The sequence below is a fragment of the Meleagris gallopavo genome, chromosome 1, assembly GCF_905368555.1.
Source record: "Meleagris gallopavo chromosome 1, MGAL_WU_HG_1.1, whole genome shotgun sequence".
NCBI classification, from domain to species: Eukaryota; Metazoa; Chordata; class Aves; order Galliformes; family Phasianidae; genus Meleagris; species Meleagris gallopavo.
Genome location: NC_139404.1, coordinates 82,609,769 through 82,636,198, shown reverse-complemented (window position 1 = coordinate 82,636,198; position 26,430 = coordinate 82,609,769). Strand labels below are relative to the sequence as shown.

General features: G+C 39.5%; 1 protein-coding gene and 2 long non-coding RNA genes across 3 annotated transcripts in view; 1 reads left to right on the top strand and 2 right to left on the bottom strand.

Moving 5' to 3' along the window:
- Positions 1 to 26,430, top strand: part of LOC104913508 (uncharacterized) — a 273,998-nt gene that overhangs the window by 34,215 nt on the left and 213,353 nt on the right. The gene's annotated exons all lie outside the window — the stretch shown is intronic.
- Positions 4,572 to 6,946, bottom strand: LOC146545466 (uncharacterized). The gene is made up of 3 exons (XR_014886875.1): positions 6,850 to 6,946; positions 6,282 to 6,400; positions 4,572 to 5,087 (listed from the first exon to the last, which is right to left on the bottom strand). It is a non-coding gene; the product is annotated as an uncharacterized LOC146545466 (long non-coding RNA).
- Positions 21,781 to 26,112, bottom strand: LOC100541131 (lymphotactin-like). The gene is made up of 3 exons (XM_010719910.4): positions 25,902 to 26,112; positions 23,386 to 23,503; positions 21,781 to 22,805 (listed from the first exon to the last, which is right to left on the bottom strand). Exons 1-3 carry the CDS (start codon positions 25,969 to 25,971, stop codon positions 22,700 to 22,702), a joined length of 294 nt encoding a protein of 97 aa, XP_010718212.1. The 5' UTR covers positions 25,972 to 26,112; the 3' UTR covers positions 21,781 to 22,699.

Here is a 26,430-nt window from a genome sequence, read left to right as displayed (position 1 = left end):
GAATTGCCTCTTGGCTCTTAGGAAACTGGAGACTTAGATCATGGATGTGACTTCCAATGCAAGCGATACACAGGAACAGGAAATGAGTGGGTTTCTTTGTCTTGCTTGTATTTTGGAGTGATCCTATTAAGAATGCTTTTAAATTCTTGCGCTTAATCTGTGAAGATAACCAGCTAATTCCCAGATGGGGACCTGCCACTGTAAAGGTGAAAGGGGATGTGACCAATGCCGTCATCTTGCTGAGAGAAGGCCCTCCATGGCTGACCCTGTTCTCCAGACAAGACTTCTCACTTTTCTTCCTAAGACTGGCCCTTGACATGTGAGCCAGGAGGGAGGGAGCCAGAAAATGTGTATGGCAAGAATAAAGAAATGGATGTGTAAAGCGGAGTAAGTGTTGGCTCTGGGGAGGAACACAAATAGGACAGGCGAGAATCTTACTTAGTGGAAGGGAAAGTTTTGGAGGAAGTGTCAATGTGTAGCATAACGGTTCTGCACAAGGTGAAGTAAGAGCTGCAGAGCTCTGTAGGCTGGTCCGCTGCTGTCACAGTAGTAACTTTACTGAAAATTTCCACAGGAAAAATGCTGTCTTTGAATTAAAACAATTATAAAATGTTACTTCATCAGAGGAAAAGACACCTGAAAATTTACAGGTCAAATCAATGTTATGAGATGGTGATTTTTATTTCCATTTGTCTTAAAGTACTTCTATTTTTCTTACTTTCTGAACCTGAGATGTAAAGGAATTCTGTTTTAAACTGCAAGAAAAATTATTCCTTTACATTAAAGCAAAGAGGTAAACTTGAAATGAGATTTTTCTTTCCTATTCACAATTATTTATCTTAATGGTGGGTAAAGGTAAAGTTTTTCTCACTTTATTATTGGGGAATTTTTTCTTCCCCAACGCATTTTTAACTATTAGTAAGCCACTCAGTATTATTTTAGGCACACATAATGTTTATTGAAAGTTAAGATAATGAAATGTTTTGTTGGGAATGAGCAGTTGCGGTGCTACAGGTATATTGTTCCTCAGTTAATCCTGGCTTGCATGGCTTCTCCTACTGAATTTGAAGACCTAAATGGATCCCAGAATCATTAAGGTTGGAAAAGACCTCTAAGATCACTTAGTTCAGCTGTCATCCCATCCCTACTGCTACATCTATGTGGCTCTTGAATGCCTCTGGGACAGTGACTCCAGCATCTCCCTGGGCGGCCTGTGTCAATGCCTCACCATGCTTTCTGAGAAGGATTTTTCCCAATATCCAGACTAAACCTCCCCTGCTGCAACTTAGGACCACTACATCTTGTCCTAAAGTACAGAAGCAGCAACATACACTTCACTCGTAAAACAAGATGCTGAGAAATGGATGACCTTCAAGAGTAATTGAAACTCTGAGTTATCATCACCTATTCTTCCTCACATGGCCAGGTGTAGGAAGCAGGCGGCTGCCCAAGCTTAAGTCAGCTACTGTCAGCAGGAAGGGGACTCCTTGCTTGTCCTGTGCCAAGGCCCTGTGATTCTGCTGCTGCCAGAGACGTAAGCCCTGACCCACAGTGCCACTGGCCTTGCAGCAGCTGGGTTTGACAACCCACAGCTCCTCATTCTAGCTTCTTCCCTTCCTCCTTCCCACCCCTTGCCCTGGCAGGAGTGGCTTGTCACTGGTCTCCCATCCTTGGGCATCTGAGCTGCTTTGGTGTGTACCGATGAAATGCCCTCAGGTGGCTCCGCTTGGCTGTGCAGTGAGCCTGCAAGAGTTTTCTTCTTGCTGCTTAAGCGGTGCTGAGGTATGCGTCACCTGCAGCTGCTGATCAAAGAGGAGGGAGACTTTTCATTGAAAATACTTCCCTGCAGATTAAACAGTGCCTGAGTCGATCTAATTTTTAGCAGACTGCCATGAATCTGTGAGCCTTTCTCTTTTTAGAACAGTATCTGCAGCTTTCCTTTTAAGATAAAAAACTAGGAGAAAGTCAAGCTGACAGCAAAAATAATTCCTTATTTGTATATACAGTTTGCATAAAGTACATTCCAGCAATGTTTGTTCTGTCAGCTGTTGGAGAACAGAACTGTTTCTTTTATATTTACACTTCTGTTTTTCGGTCTGTGACATACCAGGCACTCTGGAAGAGAGTGGAAGCCTGGCTGGGTTGAAGCAGTATATAAACGGTTCCATTTTTGGTGCAGATCTAACATCAGAATGGATATCTTTGGGATGTCAGAAAAGAAACTAATTACAGTCATGAGTTTTGAACTGCCACCCTCTCCTAACAAATGGCCCGGGTAATTGGAAGCAGTAGAAGAATCCATGCGCACTCTAATCTTGCTGGGGGAAAAATGTCATCTATCATCAAATAAATCTTTCTCTTTGCTAAATGAATGTTGAAATGAGAGTTCTCTAGCATTTTCTCTTGATTGTGCAGAAATAATTATCCAAAACACTAGTGAAATAAGTTACTGTGTTAGTATTATGTATGTGCAAGAAGCTGCAAACAAAGTACCCAAGGAAAGGAATTAAAATTGGAAAAGCAGGTTAGCATTTGGAGCTCAGAGATGTATATTGTCAATGTTTTCTGGCTGTCAGGTACAAAGGCCAGGTTTATCTGGGATGTCTTTTAAACTTAAAAACTATCTGGTGTGTGCTGGAGTAGGAGCCATCTCATGGACACCCATACATCTCTGGCAGTGCAGGATGTGACTTGCTTGCAAGTCTAGATCCCAGACTGATGTAATGGGGATTTTTAGATTTTGTGTTGCAGGAAATACAATCCTTAAAGTAAGATCTAAAACTGAAGATGCATCTGGACTTTTTATTACTTCATTCCCCCTAGATCTTTGTATTTGCTGTAGTTTTGTTACTTTTGTTTCTTGCCATGGTAAGATCTGATTGGTCTGATATTTCTTGTTTCTTCTTTCCAGGCTGTTTTGGACATGAATTATACATGAATCCTATAGTCAGGCTTTTCTTTCTGGTGCTCTTGTTATCTCAGTATTAAACAGAAGTGCATCTGTTTAAAGAAGCCCCTTTTGGAATTAAACATAATGAGTGCTTTGAATATCACATACGTTTTGTTTGGCTTGGCACTACCTAGAAAATGGCTTAAACTGAACAAGAGTCCTAATTAATTTAGCACACTTCTATTGCTGATCACAGCTGTATGATAGCAGTTGCACGTGGAGATCTGAACCTTATTGCACCAGAAGCTGCATCTCCTGTGGGGAGATTCTCAGTCCTTAGGAGAGGCTGGGAGGCAGCCTTCGCCTCAGACACTTGCAAAAAAAAGAGTGAAGACAGAAAGGGCCGCAGGTGGGAGGTCCCTGCTCAGGGTAGACAAGGCAGAACAGACTGCCTGGTAGACAAGGGCAGTGTAGGAAAGGGGAGAAGCACATCCTGTTCTACTCAAGCATGTGAGCTCCACAAGAAATGTACTAATGGAGATCAGAGTGGACAGTAACTCTAAATTTTGCATTTAATGATTTTTTTTGTTCTTTGATTCATATTTTAGTGGCTTTTAAGTTTTAAACAAACATTTAGAAAAATCATTAATGCTAAGTGGACAGTGTGTAATAACTGTCCTTCCTTAGAACTTGCTCTACAAAGCTTATGGGGCTTTTTTCTCATTCAGCTTTGAGATGGTGTCTTTGAGTATTCTCTGGTTCTTCTGCCTTTAACAGCAGACATCCTACTCCTGTGCCAAGCACGCTGTATTTGCTGACTGATAGGCCCCGTATTTTTATAGATCAGCCCATCTTTGGAAGATTTGGAGCTTGTGCAGCATCTCTCTCTGCCTTTGTACATTTACCTCAGCCTTCTTAAAACCTTGATGAAGGCTTGACTCTAACTCCAGGGTGCTTACTGTCCCACAGTACTCCAAGGGAAGGTTTCTAACATCAGAATTTAAAGTGATTTGCTCAAGCTCTGACATTATGGATATGCTTTTCATTGCGGAGCTCCTTCGTCCAACTCTACTCTGTTTGCATATAATCTTATTTATCCTTAATTAATCTGATTTGCACAGACCTTCTTCATAGGAGACAGAGGACCTTTTAAAACTTCTGTAAGTCTAAGTCTGACAGTATGGCTGTAGAAATATTGTCAGCAGCTAATAATAAGGAACTAGGAACAGATGCATAGCTTTTAGAGACTGCTGAAGTGAAAGGATCACGGATGCACTTTCCAGGAAAAACAGTCATCTTTGCAATTTCATCTTGCTAACATGAATCTAAAGACTATCTTGGGGCAGTTGCATTTATTTATTTATTTGGTGATACATCATAATTTCTCACCAAAGCACTAGGAAGAAGTTGACTTTTCATGATATTCCACTGAAATCCAACTGGAAAATTTCTGATTCAGGATGTTGGTGGTTTTTTTTCTTTTCTTTTCTTTTCTTTTTTTTTTTTCAGTGAAAATGTAGAATGTTTGACTGTTCGTGAATATCTCCTTCCCTCAGAAATGTCAGCCTTTCATAGAAATACACAGAAGTTGAAATTCATTATTGTAAGTATACGATGCTGCTTCTACTGCTCCTTTGCATATGGAAAAGTAACATTTTAAAAACAATCAGTACTGAGCCAGAAAGTCAGGTCTAGAAGTGTGCCATGGAATACAGTTTGCAGAGACTTTTTTTTCCCATAGCTGTCACAAACGGAGCTGGGGCAGCAGTTTCCCACCCTGCTCTTTTATTTCTGTCTTCTAGGATTCTAGCAGATAAGCTCTGGTAAATCATGCTCCAGCGAGATAAGATGTCACCTTTCTCTTGCTGCTCACCCTGTCAGTTTGCTGGACTTCATGGTCATGTAACAGAACTGGCAGGTAGATATATGTGCCTTTTTGTCTCAGCTATTCCAGTGAGGCATATTTGTCTGGTGCATTAGTTTACATTCCTAACAAAAATGGATTTTCTCTGCTTTGCTGCACTTCAGAGCTGGAACTGCAGATAGATACGCTATTCTGTGCTGGAGTAAAGCTGGTGGAATTACAGCAGAGATGGATCTGGCCAACTCTGGGACTCCTGTCCTGGTCTCAGTAAACTTGTATAGGCAGGTAGAAATGCAGGCAGGTGCTGGGCAGAGGTGGCTTTAATCTTTGTATCTGTGAAATTTCACATCAAAGAAATTTCTTAAAAAAAAAAAAAAGTCATATGGGCTCTACTTGCTATTTATTAAGTGTTCCTGCTGTAGTTAATGTTGAACATGCATTTTGTTCATATGATCATATTTAAAATTTGTCTCAACTTGGATCATTGTCTGTGTATCCCAGTTCATTGCAATATTTAAACTATTATTGCTGAAGACTATAAAATAGTTCCTGCTATTGCTCCTTGAGTACAAATTCTTTCTGACTTATGGGAACCAAGTATTGATCTGTTGTTTATGCAACAGTATTAAAGTGTCAGGTCTTTCCCCACCCAAAAATAAAAAAATAAAGTTCAGAGAAGACTGTAATTTCTTAGTCTCCAGTGATGTTCATACTTCTCTTGAAATCATCCCTAGTGATCGAAGCCTAGAGCCTTCAAAGTACTTCCTAGGATCTGTTCTATAACCGTATCTCTGTAGGGTTATGTACAACTGGATATTCTTAACTGTATGCCTAAATTTTGTGTGGGCTTAGTAAAGTTGAAGAACAGTGTGCAGGAGTGGATTTGTTCTGGGGGTCCTGGGATAGCACTGCTTTATGCAGTTATGTTTCAAGAACAGAACAAAAGGCCATTGAAAGGCTGTGCTAGATTCTCACGCCAGTGTTTTGGTTTCTTTTGTTTTTTCCTTTGCAATTATAGTTTTAAGAGGAATCCTTCAAGCTTCTTTGGACAATTTAGAATGGTTTCCCTAGAGATATTTCATTAATGAAGCAAGTGCTGTTTTCCTCTAGAGAACGTAGCTTAATAAACTGTTGGTGTTATCTGTTCTTTTTTTCCCTCGGTAGCATTTATCAAAGAAAGTGCCAAGCATAAAAATGAATCATTGAAACTCAATCCAAAGGCTGCTTCAGGGATGTGCTCACCTGCTCAGTCCTACTTCTGGCTCCACTGAGGTAAATGTAGCTGACGTTCCATGGTTGCCCTTCCAAAATCTTTCCAATCCTCCTTTACTCACAAACCTGAGTATTGTGTATAGGTTTGTAGTGGAATAAGAAGTATAACTTGAAAGAGGGTGACAAGGAAAGCAGCAGAAATGACTGGGACAGCAGCATGAGTTTGGAAAAGAAAGCAAGGGAAAGAATGGGAAAAGCAATCACTGAAGCCCCCTCCCACTACGTCATCTTACACTAATTCTACGCAAGACTCACCTTGTGTTCACACAAAATGCAGCCAGCTTCCTGTAGAGTTTTGTGTAGGTGGGTATCTGTCCTTAGAGCTGTCTTTCACTTAGTGCTGCCGAAGGAAAGGGACAGTTGCCAGGAAAGAACTAAGGACAAATAAAAAAACATAATGTTGAGATGTAGCCACAATTACAGCACTCACCATCAGCAGAGTACAAGCTTAGCTCCTGTGAGAGAAAATAAGATGGCCTTTTTGGAGACTGAAGAGAGATCTCCAGTACAGGCCAGTGGTTTGGCAAAGGGAAAGTACCAAGTCAGCACTCTAAGCTGTTACTATTTTTTTTTCATCCCATTTAAAGCCTATGTTAATATTGGGAAAATACCTGCATTTTTAATAGGCTTTTATCCATCATGGAATTATAAAAGCTTTCAGAGAGCATCCGCTGCCTCTGGGAAGGCTAGAGGGACTATACTTCAGATTTCAGAGCCTGAGATGAGAAATCTGCTGACAGAGCTTTAAAATAAGTCACAGTAGAGCAGTCATGCTTGTGAACCTGAAATAGACTGCCAAGGGAAAATACCCTTGCCTACTCACTGGAAAAGCTCAAGACGAAAATCTTGGTTATCACTGTGCAGCTGAGCAGTCCATTCAGCTCCTTTGTGGAAAGTTAAGCTCGAATGTCAGCAACAAGGAGACTTTGGCTAGTTAAATCTCTATTTATAGATCTGTTATATCAGTATACCTTGTGGACTGATGTAACAAATGCTGGCAGTGTGCAGTGGTAAGGATCTTACCATGCTTGTAGCTATTTATATACATAGAGGAGGTTGAAACAGAGCTGGTTATTTCTGAAAATTCATCTGGTAAAAATAATGTGTGCTTCTGTCTAGATAGTGTGTATCTGTCTAATACACAATTTCTTTTGAACTTCTTTTCAGAAATAGCCAGCAATTCAAAAACACTGCCCTCAATGAAAATGATGCTGGTGTTGTGGATTCACCAAGTGTCAATGTATTCAGTTGCATTTTAGTTATGTCATTTGAAATGGGATGCTCAGTTTCTGAAAGTATGTACATAAGGGCCGAAAGAGAGATTTCAGTATATTTATTGAGGTTTAACTTAGACAATGTAGGGTGCAATGAAGGGTGCTGCAATACCTTAGAGCTTTTGAAAACTTCCTTTGCCGTGAATTACCTTCGGGCTTGCCACCTTAGAAATGAACTTTAAACCAAAAAGTAATTAGCCTCTCTGGCTAGAGATGTTCTGCATTTTTAGTGAATGTACCACTGACCTAATGAAAAAAGACAAATAATTTATCACATTTTTGAGACTCTTTTTTTTCCCTTCCTGAAATTTGAATCTTAGGAAAAAAAAGTCATTGATGTACAGAGTTACAAAAAAAAAAACTGTAGCGCGGAGCTCTGAAAACACTTCTCTTGCTCAGATCCTCCCTTTCCACACTCAGATATGAGTTCTAGTGCAAAATGAGTGCTAGACACCACAGAATCAGAATACAGATTGATGACTGATTTACGCTGGACTTCAGTTCTACCTAACAACAATCATTCTATTTTGAGGATTATAATGAATCAAAACACAAAACATAATCAACTCCACTGTCAATCGCATACTATCAAAACATTTTTCTTTCTTATGTTACACATGTTTGTTCATCATTTGTTTGGGGTTCTTTTTAGATATAGAAAATGTTTGTCATTTGATGTGAATATACATACAAAATTGTTTGAAAAATGAATAAAAAAAAATCTGTACTGAATGGACAGTAAGAAAATTCTTGCATTTCAGACACATCAGAGGTCTCGGATAGATCTTTTCTGGAGGTAGCTGAGACCTGACATATTTAAAGAATCCACTAGACAGTAAGTAAGCAACAGATGACTTAAGCAACTTGAAACTCTTGTGTAGTGCTTAAGATACTTTAATTAGATGAACTGCTATATAAAACAGTAATAAAGACAAGAATCTGCAGATTGGAGTATTTTCCAAGACTATTAAGAATGATTTGGAACAAAAACTCTTGACCTGTTCCTAGCTCTAGTGCTTACTAGCAGTTTAACAATAGATATGCCACTCAAATTCTGTTTTATTTTAACCATTACATGATAAGTATGTACGATTTATCAATACCTAACTACTGGTGTTGCCATCAAGTCTTAATAGGCATTCACTATGCAACAATGCATGGTCAGGTAGGAAAGGCTGTGGATGTGTTACTAGATTTTACAGCTAGGGGGAGTAGAAACTCAACTTTATTGACTCATGGGAAATCATAAAATAAAGGAAAAAAGTGTTTTGTTTCCATTGGGAAACAGGAAAAAAAGCGCAACTCTAGAACTTGCCTTACAACCACATTTTTTCAATCCTCAGGCAAAAAAAATGGAGCCATTTTATTTTAAAACACATGCTGGCTATAGTTCTGGGGATTTCGCAGGCTGCTGCCACGAATTTAAGGACAACTGGGATGCTTTGGTAAGCAGAGTGTATTTGATAAACCATGATCATGCTGACTTGAGCAAGGATTTTTTGGACTTTCAGGGTCCAAATGTTAAAGTCCGTGTGTCCAGCATTCCATTTCTTTGGAGGAATCCTACATTATCTGCTTATCTAGTGCTAGGGATCCCAAAACTTTCACGATCTGGAATGATGGATTTTCAAAGCACACTACTTCAAGAAAATGGTGGAACATGGGCTGTCATGAGTACATCAGAATCACAGGTGTTTTGAAGTATCACTGTCTTCCCTGCTGGCACCATGGCACGGGCAACAGAAACTCTGAGAAAACAGGCCATAGTTATCTGCACTTCCCATCTCTCACAGCATGTGCCACTGAGTTTTTGGTGCAGTTTGGTCTCTTTGAGAGACAAGTCTGATCTTGATGGAAATTTGTGAAATCCTGTTGGAGTCCATATGGAATCTCCTGGAATCTTTTTTGACTAGTGGGAAGGAACCAGGCAGTGAAAACTCTTTCAAATTGCGGCATTTCCACACTGAATTTTGATCTTAGTGGATCATATTTTTCAATGTTAGAAAAGCCATGTGGTTCTCTAGTTACAGTTTTGGAATAGTGAAGTTTCAGGTCAGCGCTGGTCTCCATTAGACTGATTTCAAGACAATGCTTTATAATTCTCCAGCTCACCCGCAAGCCCTTAATATTTTTCTTTCTATGCTGAATTGTTGGAGAATACTGCTGTTGAACAGTTTCACACAGCTGCTGAATTTCAGTACTCATATAATTCTTCATGCATTCATATGAAAGAAGTAAGCCTTTGCTTCACAAGGATTTGTAAGGAGGTGCTTTGGGTGAAAGATAGCGTAGGTGCAAAATAGTGGTAATAAATTTCTATCGTATTAGATCGCAAACAAAAGAATATCGGTGTAACAAAATTCTTCCACTTATTGTATTCTGATAAACAATAGGTAACATAATGATATGAAGAAAAACAATGGACTGCCTTGAATTGAAAATGAGAGAGAATCAAGTTTATCTTAGCACTGATTACATAAATAAACATGGAGAAAGGGCTTGTTTGCCCCTGGCAAATAGCTGATACGTGTATTTCAAAATAAAACATCTTTTTTTTTTTGTCAGCAGAAGGCATCCTATTTATGTTACCATCGTGGCTTTTCTCTGATGCTCTTCTATAGTTTAAAAGGGAGAGAACACTATATTTTGAGTCACCTGACCATAGCTGGAAAGTGCATTGCACTCACAAAACAAGCACAGATTGAATTTTCAGCCTTGCATATACCATCCTTCCTTCTCAGCTGTAAAAAAAGATAAGTTTGTAAAGATTACTATAGAAACACTATTGGCATCTTTACTGTTACAGCCCTTGGCTGCTTTTCCTGTTAGTCACAAGCTGGTGACCACAGAGGCTATCCCCCATATGAAAAGTAATTTGGTTTTATAATTCAATATAAAAGTATTAAAATGATTTATAGACACACAGGCCTCCAACCTGATGCACATTTTCTGATCGAACACCTTCAAAGTCTTCCTTCTCAGGATTCACAATACTGTTTAATGGGTATCAGCTGAAAGATCAAGAAGAGAGATTCTTTATAAAATCTAGATCCACGCTGCCCAAAGCAAGCTGCGAAAACACCCAGAGGAGGTTATGAAACATAGAAAAAGCTGGGAGATCAGCAACTGGAAGGTCAGTTCCAGGTCCTTGAGATAGCTCTAGACCTTTCCGTGATGTCCACAAGCAGTGTTGGCATGGATTGCTGTCCATCGGCTGGCCAAAAGTGCTTGCTTCATGGTTAATAGGCTGCCAGGTGTCTTCTCAAATCCCTGCTTCTACTTACCTACAGAAAGTATGACAATGCTATTGATAAGGGTGTACAATTCTTTTAGCCTGTTATCAGTCTCTCATACATCAAACAAACCCCGTGTATCATGGTTTGCTAAACAAAACTCTTAGTTTTCAGATGTGGACTGTATGGTTTAATTGTTATGGAGAATATTCCTTTTTACCAGTAACAACTCAAGTTGTGTACAAGTCTGAATCACTCATTATCAGCACACAACACACTAGAACGTAGGTTGTTTTCCTCATCATATCACATATGGGACTTACTGTTTTTTCAATGGAGAACTCTCCTGCTATATAGCTAACAAAAAGAAGAAAAAAAGTGCTTTTGACAACACTGGAATCATTTGTGTAAGGAGGAGAATTTTGCTTATGCTTACCTAAGCAAGTAGAGTTAGCAAAAGGTGGTCATTGACATAATGGCTTTGTAGAGGCTCTGATAAAAGGACTGTTCAACCTTCCTTCCCAGAGAAAGCATATGCGACCTGAATAGTCACTGGGCATACCAAAGGCACGCTCCTCATTCCCACAGAAAGCAATTTCAATGGGTAGGATATGCCTGCAGGAGTTTATGTGGATGCTTGGACTTCCTTCTTGACCTGTAAGCTTAATATCAATTCAGCACATGTTTTCAGAGTGAAGAGCAGAATGAAATAAAGCAGTTAAGGTTGTAATTTGTAAATTTAAACTGCAGGACTATTTTATGTCAGCTGAATTGAAAGTTAATGGGGGCATCCATGATTTACGACAAAGAATCTGACCCAAGTACAGTAAAGAGAGATGTTTCTTTGCATGTCTGTAATTCTAGCTGACTTGGTCTGAGACCAGGAAGAGAGATGGAGTAGCTCACGTGGAAATGCAGTCTCATACATTATTATTTCATACTTGGCAGTTCTTTTGCCTTCTTACCTTACCTAGCTGTATGTGGAGGTTCGCTGGCTCCTCACTGACTGTACTAGCTTGCATCTAGAGACTTGAAAGTATAACTCTGACTGATGTGAACATGAATCTTGTGCAGCTGTGGTTGTCCATGCCACTATGGAGCAGAAGCAGAAAGGCAGTCATTCATACAGTGCTAAAGAAATTCACGGGAGAGCTTGACAGAGAAAAGGAGCTGAAGGTCAGTTGATCCGAACAATCTCAAAAGTAGCATTTGTCTCCCACATCCAGCTCCATGAGATCAGAATCATTTCTTTTGAAATGTGAAACACTTTCCAATAATCCACACTTGAGCAACAGTAAAGAGTTCCCATAGAAATAATCAGCTACAGCAATCATGATTTTGGCAAATGAAAATTGCTGGACCAAATTCAACAAGTTCTTCATCTGTACTCTGCTAAATATGTGCTGGCACTGAAGGGAATTTAGTCCAAATAAGAGGGTAGTAATTGTCTGGTGCTGCTGGGCCAAGTGAATAATTCTGGATCTGGTTTCCATTTGACTGCAGGAGCACCAGCAACACTTGTCTGTCACAGGGATGACCAAGAAGCTGTAATTGTATTTGCCAAATAATAAATAGCACCAAATGAACAGACAGAAGAACTTGATTGTGTCCCAGAATCACAGCTGAGCTAAAGGATAATAATTAGAGAAATAAATAGCACTGCATGTTTAGTCCATAAGATCTAGAATTTGGAAAGAGTCTGGCAGCATTTTCAAGAAAGTTACAAAACTTGGAAGATGAGGTTTTTTTGCTTGTATTTGTTTTGCTCTAGAAAGTATTCCTTCTCTTCCAGAGATGCCTGCAAAGACTGCTCTTGTGGCAAAAACAAGCCCCTTGTGACAGTGGATATACTTAGAATAGGAGGCTTCATGAACCCACCCTTGGTTTGTGCCAGCTGAAAACGCAGGATAGTTTTTTTGTTTGTTTACCATGAAACAGTGAGGATAGATAGGGAGCATGGCCATAGAAAATTAATCTGAGATAATAGAAGTGAGATGGGAGATGAACTAATTGCAGTGTTAAGGTGATAATGTTTTCTTTCAGATGTCATTAACTGATCGTGGGCCTAAACCACAACACTACAGACTTTCCCACCCTTCCATCCCTTCTTCCTCTGATGATGTGCTGTTACAAAGGGAATTTGCATTCCCTAGGGGCATCTTATTTCATTTAGCAGTGTCTTTAAATTCGTAAGGAAATAATTGTATGTTACTTGATTTGTTTTGAATATATTTTTAATTGACTCCCAGAATTACAAGCTTCCTAGGTTTAAGGGTATTCTTCCTTCTTTGGTCACTAAGTTCTCTAATCAAAGAACTAATTATATAAGTGTAAGCCTGGGCAGCTCTTAAACATTTGCTAAAAGGTATATTGTGGCTAGGTGATCATAAATAATACCTCACTATATTAAGTTACAATTCAAAAGTGCAGCTAAGTGTGCTAATTTCTTCTCCCTGCTCTTCAGTGAGTGTGGTATCTCTGTGTTTCATTGGTGTTGGTAGTTGTTTTGTGTTTTTATTTTTTCTGTTTTGAGGACAGTGCTTGACTGGAATCAGAACAGTGCACTGAGCACTGAAGCAAGCTGCATCCTGCAAGATAATTTCCACAGTTGTTGAATAAAAATGAGATTTTGTTGGACCTTCCCCAGCCACCCTCATGCAACAATTAGTTTGTTCATTGTGGCTTCCCTCTGTGATGTATTTTCCCCTCCGTTAGCCCCCTATTGCCAGCCCACCCCTTTGTTGTATGTGTAAATGTCAAGTGGCTTCAAAAATGAATCAGAACACTATTTCTGCTGCCCTCAAATATCTATAATCACCTCAATTTCTGTACTTGCCCTCCTAAATGCTCTTGGTAGGGGCTAAGCTGGACTAATTTAGTAATAGGCCAGTGTGAAGTGAATTACTGGAACTTACTCAGTTCCTCAGCCTGATTTCAGATTTTTCACATTCTTCACTAATTGTAACAGCTAATATGTTTAATATTTCATCCCACACCATGTTAGCACCAATGCCAGGATATGGGAGGTTTTGTGAGAATACTCTTTCCACATTTGGACTCAAGTTACACCAAGACACAAACTTAAAAAACATTTTCTAGGAAAGTAATTTCTTTAATTTTCAGGCTTTCAAAGGTATTTTTGAATTAAATGTGGAATTTAAATATTTTTTAAAGATTTTAATATGAAATGCAAATACAGACAGTTAAAGCATTCAAATATTTCAGGATTTTTGTGGGATAAGCTATTTGTATTCTCAACTCAATCACTGGCCAAGATGAACATGAATTTTCAAATTGTTTTGGCGTACCTTTTATTTCAGTAAATAAAATAAATGCATTTCAAAGTTTCAACAACAAAATGTCCTCTTCAGCTCCATAAGCAGCATTCTTTATAAGTTCTTTATGAGTTTATTTCACTCTTTCTGAGTGAAATAATACGCTGTGGCTTCAAGGAGCTTTTCTGGCTTATTCAGCAAGCATGAATTCACTCAAATAATTGTTTTGCAGAACACAAACCCCATCCTTCCACCCCTCCAGCAATGGCAAGTATGATGCAGGCATTCTGTCAAATGGTGCAATTACAGCTGGAGATTTATATTAACATTCCATAGTAGTTATTCCCCAAAAATTGAAGTGGAAATGCAGAGTTGAACGGAGCCTGTGTTTGTACAGAGGCTTCCTTTCTACCTAGTGAGTAGCAGTTTCACATAGTTGGTATTTGTAGTTTGTATACCATGATGGCTGCTCCAAAAGTAGTGTCTTCTCTTTTATTATGTTGGCTGACAACATCAGAGGCAGATGTTTGTGGTATGACAGCAGAACTTGAGCCTTCCCACAAACATTTCTTTACATTTTGTTGCTATGTGACAGATGGCAGCAGAGGGGCCATCTGACAAAATGGCGTCTGACATGGAAGTGTGTATGAAGCAATCCTACATTCAGGAAAAAAAAAATAAAAAAAAAAAGCACCCATTGACATTCTTTGGCAGTTGCTGAACATTTATGGAGACCAGACGGTGGATGTGGATGTGAGCATAGTGAGGCAGTGGATGGTGTGTTTCAGCAGTGGAGAGAGTGATGCAAAAGACAAGTCATGTTCCAGACAGCTATGCGGATTTTTAAAGGATGACAAGCAGGCTGTTTATTGCTGGCAAGAATTCATAGTTAATGATGGTGACTATGTTGAAAAACTGTGTTTTGTAGCTGAGAATTTTCTCTGTCAAACAGTGTTCTTGTGCTCTTTGTATCTGTTGTAGTTTCCATAGAAATAAATAGGAGGCATTATTTTTGGAGTAGTCTATATGTTTTCTGCTATACTTGATACCGTATTTAGCTAGCTGCTGTTTGCATTGTTACCTCTGTGTAGGTTTTGGTACAGTTGTGGCTATGAGAGTACATCTGGGAGAGAGACTGTGTGATTCTGAGTATGCTTAACTTTAGGAGCTGCCTCAGGAAGGCATGTAGTTTTGGGAGATGTATTGGGAGCCATTTTGAGGGTACATTTTGGGGAGCATCTGATGCTGAGAGAGAGGGTAGGTTTGGGAGCAATGGAACCTTATGAATGTATTTGGAAGACGATGTGGTTTTGGGAGGAGTGTTAGGAATGGAAATGGTCCTTGGGGAAAATATAGTCCTTAGGAGGTGTTCTTGGGGGTCTTTGCCTAACAGTGTTGGATCTTGTGTCTTTTGTGTGTGTTAGGGCTTTTGGGCACTTCTGACTGCTGGAAAGTTCTTTGTTATCATGTCTTTTGCCTGATATTTTCATGGCATCTTGCACCCACTGGAGGTCAGTCCTCATCTTGCAGTGTGCTGTAGTAAGGGACTAACAGAGAAGCTAAGCTAAGCAGCCATTATGCTTCTGCTTTCTAACATGCAATGCACTGTAGAAGTTGCAGCACCTTTCAAATTAACTTGTCATTGCATATTTGCATACACCATACAAAACCAGCTTACAGCACAGTCCTTGCTGGTTTGATTTCATTGATTCACCTCTGGCCAACAATGAATCCTGATCTTGTCAGACTGTTGGTGCAATAGCGTTGGGAATTCCTGTCTTCCTCTTGGCTTAAAGACCTGTGTCTTTTGTTGTTGTGCACAGTGAAGCTAGCAAGCCAAAAAGTGGCCAGGATAGCTGTGATATGGAATTTAATTTCTGGTGGTTTCTATTTTAATGCAGATAAGAAAGGGATAATGTGAGCCCCTTTTCATGGAGTTTGTGTTGCTATCCAGTGGTCATGTTCCTTTTTGCCAAAATGGCTAATAGAGTAGCGGGAAGGGGTTACATATGAAGAAAATGTGAATTTTTGGTGACAGAGAACCACCTCCTTCCTGTCCATTACCTGTTGGCGGCCACCTTGTGAAGGTTCTTCCTGCTCAAACCGTGTTGTGGTTGACATTCTCTGAAGTAAGTTTTATTTTAGCTGCTTTTCTGCTGTACTGCGCTATCTCAATTTCGAACGTTGTACGTAAAGTGCCCCGCAGAGACACAGAATAGCAAGGTTAACTCTTTGACCAAGAAATTACTGAAAAAAAAAAGAGAGCATGCATTCAGGAAAAGATATTCTTGTTAATGGAAACGGGAATGAGGTGCCCCAACCACCCCAGGCTGTGTAAATCAGCAGTTACTCTCAGTGATAATCTTTAGAAACAGCTCTGGAAGGGGCACTGCACATCCACTTTGTGGAGTGGCATTCATCAAAGCTTTTCTGCTTTCTCCTGACCTCCAGGCAGCTCAGGCTGATACCGCAAAGTGCGTGGGACACCTGAGGGAAAGTGGGGAAGACACTGACATGCAGGACATAATCATCTCCACACGTCACATGGGAATCATGCCTATTTTGTGGGGACATAAATAGACAGCCACAGGGAAGTTTGTGGGGTTTCAAAACAAAACATTTTGGAGAGTTTGCAGATTTGTTTCTGTAAATCCAGGCTGTCAGCTGAAGTACTGAGATCTCTTAAGTGATTTTTGAGCTGAAATAATCCAATTATAGTCTACTAAAGTCTTTTGTTGCAGTCACAAAGCTTTTTTCCAATATCTTCTCTGATAACTATTTCTTACGGTTGTAGACTTAAAGGCTGAATTTCATTCACTGTGAATAGTCACAACAGAGAGGAATGAGAAAAAAATGAGTTTAAAAAGTGAAGTTTACCCTAGTTTTTTTTTCCTCCAATTGAAAGTTTTTCATTTAAAAAGTTAAGCCCAAGCCCATAAAATACACGTCTTAAACCAAAATTCTTACACTGTTAATTTTTAAAAGCAACTTACTAGATCAACAAATCTAGTGAATAGTAAGACATTCAATATATCTTTTTATGTAGAAAGTGAGGAAGTAAAATCTTTACTTACAAATTTCAGCTTTGTCAAAAAAAGGCAATATTCAGAAGGGTTTTATCTCACCTAAATTTAGTCATCAAAAATGTGGATGTAAGTGCACCAGTATCACTCTTTAGCCAGCAGAATGAAATTGTAGATTTTAGGCTGCTATCTGAAATCTCTGACTTGATCAATCTTGAATTTTTTCTGAGAATTAGATCCTTTAATATCTTGGAAACATCTTTTTCTCTCTGACTTTGGGAGAGAGTTTAGCATTTCAGAGTGTAGCTATCAGCATTTGTTGTAGTGACTGCACACTAACATTTCTCAAGGGTATTCCTGTGTAATTACCAGGCTTTGAGCTGGATTGAATTTAAGTCCTGTTTTAATTCATTCATGAGGCCATCCTCCATAGTGGAAGAGTTTGCAAATTGGAAAAAAGATGAAAAAAATATTAAAAATCACCTTAAGATATTGTGACTTATAAAATGTTAAATAGGACTCCATTTTTCTTCTTGATACAAACCATAACTAAAAGTATCAGTTACTATGCAGTAGATAATTACCAGTTAACTTTTTTCTAGCATAATAACAATCTTGAAATGGAGGTCTGCAATATTTTACAAGTCCTCATGAAAGATGCTGTGCTAGAAGGCCTTAATAAATCAAACCCCATCAGACCAGGACACTAGAAAGGGCACCCTAAGGATAGTATCACATGAATTGGCAGCTCATGCTGTGGCAATTCCTGTTCGGAGTTTGTTTATTGGTAGGATTATGCCTGGAATCAGATTGGAGCCCTAGTAACAGTCATTTTCTTATCGCACAGCACAGAAAGGTGCTAAGCAATGTAGGTCAACACTGAGGATAAGGTAACTCTTCCAGTCTCAGAGTGGCTGGCATGTGGGAGCTGGCAGCAGGGTGGACATCATGCAGAGGTGTTTGGAAAGAAAGAAAGATTTTCCCCCCTGAGAAACCTACAGAAGGCTAAGGAAACAGGAGACAAGGAGAAAAATTTCAGATCTGTCTCAGTTATTGGGATACTAAAAGTGAAATGGCTTTTATGGCCTTTTCCCTCCTTGATTTTAGAGACTGTTTTCCGTGATCTCTTTGAAGGAATAGAGCAGAGGAAAGAAGTGGAACTCCAACCAGAGCACATGCTCTGGAAATGTCTCAAATGAACTTCTCGAATTTGGGAGGTTTATTTAAATTGCAATCACGTACTTGATATTGGGATAGTTACTCACTGTTTCAAAAAACATGCTTCTCAGCCTTCCTGGAGATCAGGTGAATGGTTTGCTCTAGTCATGTTCTAGGTGGGATCTCTTATGACCTGATGCATACTCTTTCTAACTATGGTGAAATGATTAGCAGAAGAGTTTGCTTGCCATACTTCCTTTCCTGTTTGAAATGTTGAAGCATGCAGGCAGATTGTACAAATGTGGAAACACTGCTTTTTGTTAGTGTGAACCTGTGGGCTCAATTTTTTTCTAATGTTTTCTTGACCAGATAGTTAGAAGGATTAGGAAAAATAGTTCTTCTTCACTACTTGGGCATTAGCTGCATTCTGTTTCTTCTATGCTGCTTTTAACTCTTAATTGAAATGGGGAAGGTAAACAATGCCATGAAAACAGAATATTTTTGAAATCTGTGCAGCCCCGGTAGGAGCTGTCCCAACAGGACTGTTCCCTTATTCTCAGATCTCAAAGTACAAGTTGAAGGCATGGATGGCTTAATAGGAAGGGGTGGGAAACAGCAGACATAAATAGCTCTTAGTAAGTGCACAGGCATCACAATAGGCAAAAAGAAAAAACAGCAGAGTGCCCTTGAAACAGGATATGTATTGCTGCAAGAAGAGCCTTAGTCATACCTAGAGAGCAGACAGGTTTACTGGAGTGAGCAGCAGTGATGATGCCCTACTGTAGCACTATGCATTCTTACCACTCCATGGAAATCAAATGCCCAGCTAAAACTTGCATTCTGAATTACTGACAACCACTAGCAGTGTAGTGGTGTTACTGGTTCCTAAAAATTCACTAGTGGAAGCTTAGGATCTCTAGGTTTACAGCACATCTTTTAAGCCTCTACTACCTCAAGGTAATGAGAAACTTGCTCTAAGACACAAACAACAAACAGAGGTAATAACTCAAGGGAGAAAGTGAATATTTAAAAGACTTCAGAAGAACACAATGACAGCTAATACATACTACTTTCTCTGCAACAAGCCCCTGCCACTGCTTTTCTATTTGTTATTTCCCTACCTTTCCCCTCACCTTAACTATACTGGCTTACCATAAAATTTGAATTAGTGTCTTCTGCAGCAAACCTTAGTAAGGGTGGGCTAAGTAACTAATTCATTTGCGATTTAAATACAGGATTTAGCTTTCCAAAATCCATGTGATGCATTGCTTCACAGGGAAGAGACAAGGAAAGTATTTGTATCTCCTCAATTACTGTGAATTTCATGTTATGGAACAATATTTGGCAGAGTAGCCTCACTGATGCATTAATATCAGTACAGAGATACTTCTCTTTTTCTCACATAGAGTCTTGAACAATCTGTTAAAATATGATCAACTGGTGAAAACATAAATGATGGAGACTGAAGGCATACAAAAAAAGATGATCAATGAATCAGTTCATCACTGAGAGTTTGAGATTGAGTGTTATAATGATGGTTTCAGTGAGAGCTGGTTGTTACTGTAAATTTAACTTTCCAGTTCCATAATTATAAACAAACAGTGAAAGCAGTACCACTGCAATTACATAAATTTGCTGCCCAGGAAGTATTTTTCATGCAAAAATCCCCCATGCACAGAAGGAGCGTGTCCTTACCCTCTCTGAAGATGGTGAAGCTATAAATATTTAGAGTAGTTGAGTCCACAGTGTTATCTGCTGCTTTTTCTCTGCTAAATGTCTTTTCACAGCACATCTCTTCTGTCCCTTTGGTGTGGCAGAAGACAAATGATCGAGTTGTTTCAAACATTGTTGCTGGCTGCTCTGCCATGTGTACTTGGAGAGTTCCCTCTGACAAAAGGAACCACAATTCTTACAAAAGGAGTCAAAGAAAATCAATATTCGTATTACTGGACTAAGTCTAGCAGAGGATGAGCAGAAAGGGAAGCAGTCACCATGTTCCCTACCTCACTTGGGGAAGAAATGAGTGGGCAGGCAGGTGCTAGGAGGTCATCAATGCAACCACAGCCCCAGATCTTCAAAAGTACCTTGGAGCCTTCTATTTTTCCTGTGGCCCTTACTTGCCTCCAACATAGTGGCAGCACTCTAGTTCTTCATTTTGTACTTGCCTTTGTGTGTGTGTGTGTGTGTGCGCGCGCGAGTGTGAGAGAGAGAGAGGTATTAGTAATATTTTTCAGAAGCAGTTTGAGAGCCTCTGGGAAAAGAACTAGGCAGGAGCAGTACTAGTACAAATAAACCTCAAGGTTATATGTAGATAGAGATGACAAAAATAGCACAGACCTGGAACTACAGTAAGGACAGGAGTAAAATAGGCAGAGAAAGACAGGGAAGTCTTTGGTGACTTGGAAGAAATAGATGTGGAATGTACTGGCCAGTAATAGTTTTCTCCCAAGAACAGCAGAAGGATCATTACAGATCTTGCAATTTGTAACAAACAAGGTGCAATTAAGGAGGATGATTCATTCTTAGAAACTATTATTAATTAGTTCATGAACTGTGATGAAGATGAGCAGATATAAAATATTAATTGCTGTGTGATGTTTAATTAATATATCCTCGGGTTATGGTTCTCAAAATAAAAAAGTAATATATTCAACTAAAGTTTAATTCTGTGATAAGATACTACTGAGTATGAGCTTTAAAGTCCTGCTTGCCAGAATCGTGTTTTAAGTCATTTCTGCTCTCATAAGTGGGAGCAGATTGTATTTGTCTGAGACAACATATCACAGAGATACTTTCAAAGGTAACCTTGTTTGTAGACTGCTAATGTTCTGATAATGGTGAAGAGAACGTAAGCGCTTCTGTTGTCTATAGTACGAGGGACTGGCGTCTTTGCTTAGGCAATTCAAAATGATAGAAAGCTGATTTATATGTTGGCATGTTCCAGAAACATCTCAGTATTGCTTTAAACCTGTAGAGCTCTTCTTATTAGGCCTGTTGTAATATTTATTCTATGTTCTAGTGTAGATGCTGAGGACTTCAGCTCTGTTTTGTAGTGTGACATATGCAGTAGCACTGCTTTAAAACCTTCTGTCCTGCATAATGAAATGTGAACACATTTCCCTTCATAGGACTAAGCTATGATGAGACGTGAGCCACAGGAGAGAAATTTTCTGTGCAAATATGACCAGAATCACAGAGTTGGAAGGGACCTCAAGGATCATGAGTCTCCAATCCCTCTGCCACAGGCAGGGCCACCAACCTCCACATTTAATATGACCAGAGCTGGAAACAATCAGGGCGAGCTTTTAGAGGAAAGTGATCTTATTTCTGTAGTGTTGTTTGGAAGTGCTGTAATTTCATGTGTATTGCTGAGAGGTTATAGAATGAAAAGCCCGTGTTTTAGACACAACACAGGCTACATGCATGTGGGTAATACAGTGGAAAGTTTGTGCCTGAAGTCTCTATGCTTATAGCTGTCCTCCAGCACTCAAGTTCTCTGAACGCCACTTTTCTCCCTTTACCCAGAGCTCCTGTGTATTTACTCCTGATAACGTGAGGGTCATCATTGGGTTGTTTGAGGCCAGACTTGAAGTACCCAAGCTTTTGATGAGGTGTTGTCTCATGTAAAGGCTTTTACAGCTGAAATGTGATACAGGAAGCCCAGAGTCAGATTATTTGAGGGGGAAGCAGTGTGAGCTCTTGCTGGCTTGCCCAAATGACTTCACATTTGAGCTGTCAACTCAGTACGTGTTTCAACAGTCCACACAACATACAAGCAGACAAATGAATGGTTTGATTTGAGGCTTAGATTAACTTTATTAAAAGTATTGAAATTCATTAGTAGAATATATTGAATGTAAAACATCAGTAGACATGTATAAATACTTTGTTTTCTGGGCAAGGAATTCATATGAGTTTGTGAAGCACTGACTCCAGCCATGGTTTGTTCTTGCTTATTCTGAGATTCCTTATTTTTCCCCAATTCTGTTTCAAATGAAGGTGTAACTCAGATAACCTAATGAATGTCAGAGAGTAGGATAAGTCTTCCCAAGTACAAGTCTGAATAGAGTTGCATTCTTAAATTTGCCCTGAATTTGCTCCAGGTCATGCCTTGGTGAGAGTATGCATACATCACCATGGCCTGGGTCTAAAATCAGAGCCAACAGTGCAATACTTTATGTAAGAATAGAAAGCCCGAGGATCTCCTTCTGAATATTGCACTGCTCAAGTGATTGCCTGACACTATTTCTTATAGTTTATGTAAGTTTGAGTTACCGTAAAATCATATAGAACCTTCTGAATCTCAGCACACAATGCAGAATATTGACCCCCCTCATCATTCTGGAGGTCTACTCTTTTCCATCTCTGTGAGAAGTAATTTTCTTCCCTATAACATGTGAAACCATCTGCTGTTTACCCTTAAATCCTATACTAGTCATGACAGCAAAGATGAGAAGATACCTACATTCAGTTATAAATAAATATTGACAAGCATTTCAGACAATAAATGGTGTAACAGAGTCCAGCTATAACATGAAGAAGTCAGCAGACATTCAAACAGTGATTAATAGATTCTAGCGAGTTCATTTTTGTTCAGAGAATTTATTGCCAGTAGAAATTACAAGTGGATACCAAGGCTTTCTTCCCTGTTGTCTGCGGCAGTGATGACTATTCCATTTTGTTGGCCTCAGGTGCCTGCCAAGGACAGGATTATCTTCTTCTGGTAGTACGTCTTCTGTCTATTCTTTTTATAGCGGACTGCACCCATTTCTTACCTGGGTGCACACAGATCCTGATACCATTTGTGGTGATAAACCTGCAGGGGGAAGGAAAGCCAGGCAGCCATCAAGTTCTGGTCTCCAAAACCAGGTTTGTTGTTCTGTTTTTTTCTTTTTTTTTATGCGGAGCATGAGGATGTGTGGTAAAACCATATCACATGCTAGAGTTTAAAATGGTTACTTGTCGTAACAGCAGCTAGCAATATCAGTTCCCTGTTCGTGGCATGGGTAAGTATGTAATATATGTGATTACATGCATGCATGCTGATAATTAATTTAAAATGTAGCATTCCTTATAATCTGAGAATTTATGTGAAATTGTGATGCTCAGTTATTTCCTAGGAATAGGTGTCCTGGATTTGATTAGAAACTACATTTGAGATACAGAGGCCAAACACATCTCCTACCAGGTGTTACAGTTATTCTGCCAGCTTTTGTGAGTAACGTGTCTTCACACTCTCTGCTCAGTAGGTGACTGACTCCTTCACAGGGAACTGGAAGGGTGACCTGAACGAGCCTGAGTCTGCAAGCTGGGCTGTGAAGTGTCTTCTGATACCTTTTCCCTTTTTGATGGAAGCTTGTTTGCACAGATGAGTCTGGAAGTGGTTAGATACTTACATGACAGCTTCTACTGGAACTTCCTGCTTTTCATAGTTGACAATGCTTCTGATGTCCACTTTCTGTGTAGACAGATTTACACAGGACAATTTGCGCATTGACTGACTTGCAATGCTCCCTGCAAGGGGAAGAACAGATGAATGACAAAGGCAGTCAATACTGTATTCACATTTTAACTACAAAACCTTCTTCTAAATTATGAGTTCCAGCTGATTTCCAGCTATGGTTTGAACGTGAGCTTCTCATGAGATGTGCAGACAATACCAGTGATACAAGAGAGTTCAAGGTGTCTTTTATGAGACATTCTACTGTCTCTAAAATGCCATTGGAATCTTCACGGTAAAATCTGTATCATCTACATACAGGTACCCGTATGAAGTAGTGCATCTTTTCTGGATTGATTTTGAAATATCATCTGAATGTGGTTCAGTATTACTGTCCCTGCTTCCCAAGTGAAGGAAAAATAAGTAAAGCTTCTTCTTTCTCAATCGGCATCCAAAGCTAGCATTTAAAAGCACACCAAAACATACCAACACACATACTAACTGTTGAAATATAGTAGATTTAACTGGCAGAATGCTGACTGCATTGCATGCCTGCTGCAAATCTAGTATCAGACCCAATAGAGTGCTCACCAATCCCCTCTTTCCTCCAACATTGCATATGTTTCAGGGAATGCAATTGTGATTAATAAGGAGCCTGTGTTAGTATAAAATTCTCTGGACAGCTGTCACATTACATAGTAATAATAAGAAATGGCTGCTTAAGTGAGGCACATATATATTACTGGAAGCTTCTGCTTCTGGTTTTCCTTCACCCATCAAAGATAGGTTTGGAAAGTCACAACAGGACAAACAGAATGTGGCTATATTCTGAGGTTTATTCTTGAGGAATGTATAGAGAAGCTGGCTTGAGAAGCCCAAAAGTAGTTCAGGTACAATTTGCTAACCATAACATCTTCCTTGAATAGTCTTATTATCTGTGAGCTTTTTTTTTAATTTGAAATAATTGCAATGTGCAATCAGCAAACACGTTAGCCTGCAGAGAGGCTGCAGCAAGGCCAGTGCATGGCTACTGGCAGAACTGCTAACTCCTGGGGTTTTGTTTGCCTGCAGGAGTTTCTTCTGAGCTTGCATTAGTCACAAGCAGTGCCATATGTTTTCTTGCAGTTCAGTATAAGAACATACCTTACCACACTCCTCAAATTGCTTTTTCAAAATGTAGTATTAAAGAGCTCAGAGGTAGTTGCACAGTTTTTATTATCCCTGAAAACATCCCTTACACTAAAGGCTTAGTATTTCCTCTACTACATCATTTCCAGGAAAAATGAATAAAGAATAACGCAAGGAATACCGGCAGAGCTTCTCTAAAACTGAGAACAAAACCAAACCATATATGCTGGAGCATGACAGTACAAACCGTCAGTTGGTAGCACTTAGCCACGTGTTGCTGAGATGAACAGCAGCAGCATTAATCAAAATATGAGAATGTAGAAAGATCTAGCTCTAGGGGCACTAAGATAACATACTCAGCATGTGGATACATTGTTTTATGAATGCTTTGCAGGTTTCAGTTTGGTTTTCATGTGGTTTTGTGAAGTGTTTTTATATCTGCATGCTTTTGTGGGTTTGCAGATGGCTTGCATGAGTGTTTTCTGTGATTTTTCTGTGCTCTTTTGCATGAAGCTACTTGTGTAAGTGTGCTACATGTAGTACATTTACATGATACACATGGCCTAATCCAAAAGTCATGCACATAGACATCACTAGTCATAAACTCATTCCGAATATGACTAATAAACATGGTTCATTTCAGTGCACATAAGTGATCTCCAACAAGATATTAAATTGTATGAAACCTGGAGGAGAGAAAACCTTGTATAAATACCCTTTTTTCTTTGCACTTTTTGTTCTTATCTGTTCATTCCAAAATACTTGTTTAGAAAGAAGCAAATATTCAATATGCAAAACTGGAATAACTTCTAACATCTCGGGGCATCAAAATTGTTTATGACTATATGGTCTAAGTTTAAATAAAAATTGAAAAAATATATTTGATAGAATCACAAGATTGTCTGAGCTAGAAGGAGCCTAGGGACCATTAAAGCCATCTAGTCCAACTCCCTGCAATGAACAGGGACACCTACAGCTATGTCAGGTTGCTCAGAGCCCTTTCTAGTCTGACCTTGAATGTCTCCAAGGATGGAGCATCTATCACGTTGCATTGCATCTTCAAGCTTTCATGGTTTTGAGAGAGAAGGCACAGAAACTGTAAGGATTATAAGGCATAGAAAACTCTCCTTGTGTTGAGGTAGAAGCCAGCCTACTAATAAACACAACATCAGATGAAATCTCCCATAAATCCCCTTCTGCTTTAGCCCCTTTCCTTGCAGCTCTGATCTGGATTTCTTGCAAGTTTGATCTCATGCATCAGCTCTGTCTGAGAATGAATCCTGCTTGATTCTTCAGACCAGTAGTGCAGCGAGGAGCAATTCCCTTCTTAGTTTGTACACTTACCTTCTGCTGTGTGCAGAGCGAAGGCGCCAAGCCAGACTATGAGCAGGATAACTGTGGTGTGGAGTTTCATTGCTAGTGGCTTCTCTCTCGAGGCAGAAAAGAAAGTGGTTATGGTGAGGCACCTTTCACGGAGCTTATATATTGTTGTTCAGTGGTCAGTTCTTGTGTTCACTCTTGGGGCGTCATGGTGGGGTTGAGTGCAAGTGGAAAAAATTGAGTGTCAGTACTTTTTCTGGTGACAGAACCACCTCCTTTCCCCCACCCATCCTTCACTAGCCCCCCTGTGAAGGCTTTTCCTGCTCAAACACCACTGTGGTTGCACTTGCTTATGTGCTGCAAGTTGGGTTCATTTCAAGCTGCAAAAAGTGAGAGCTCTTGCTCTGTAGTGGAAACCTTTAACAAATGTTCCTGTCCTTTCATGCCTCAAGTTACAGTGCTGCAGCTCAGCCCAACCACAGAGGTACAGAGTAACATTCAGGCTTACCACTTTGACCAATGGACTGTTTGAAAAGGGAATTGTGAGCTAATG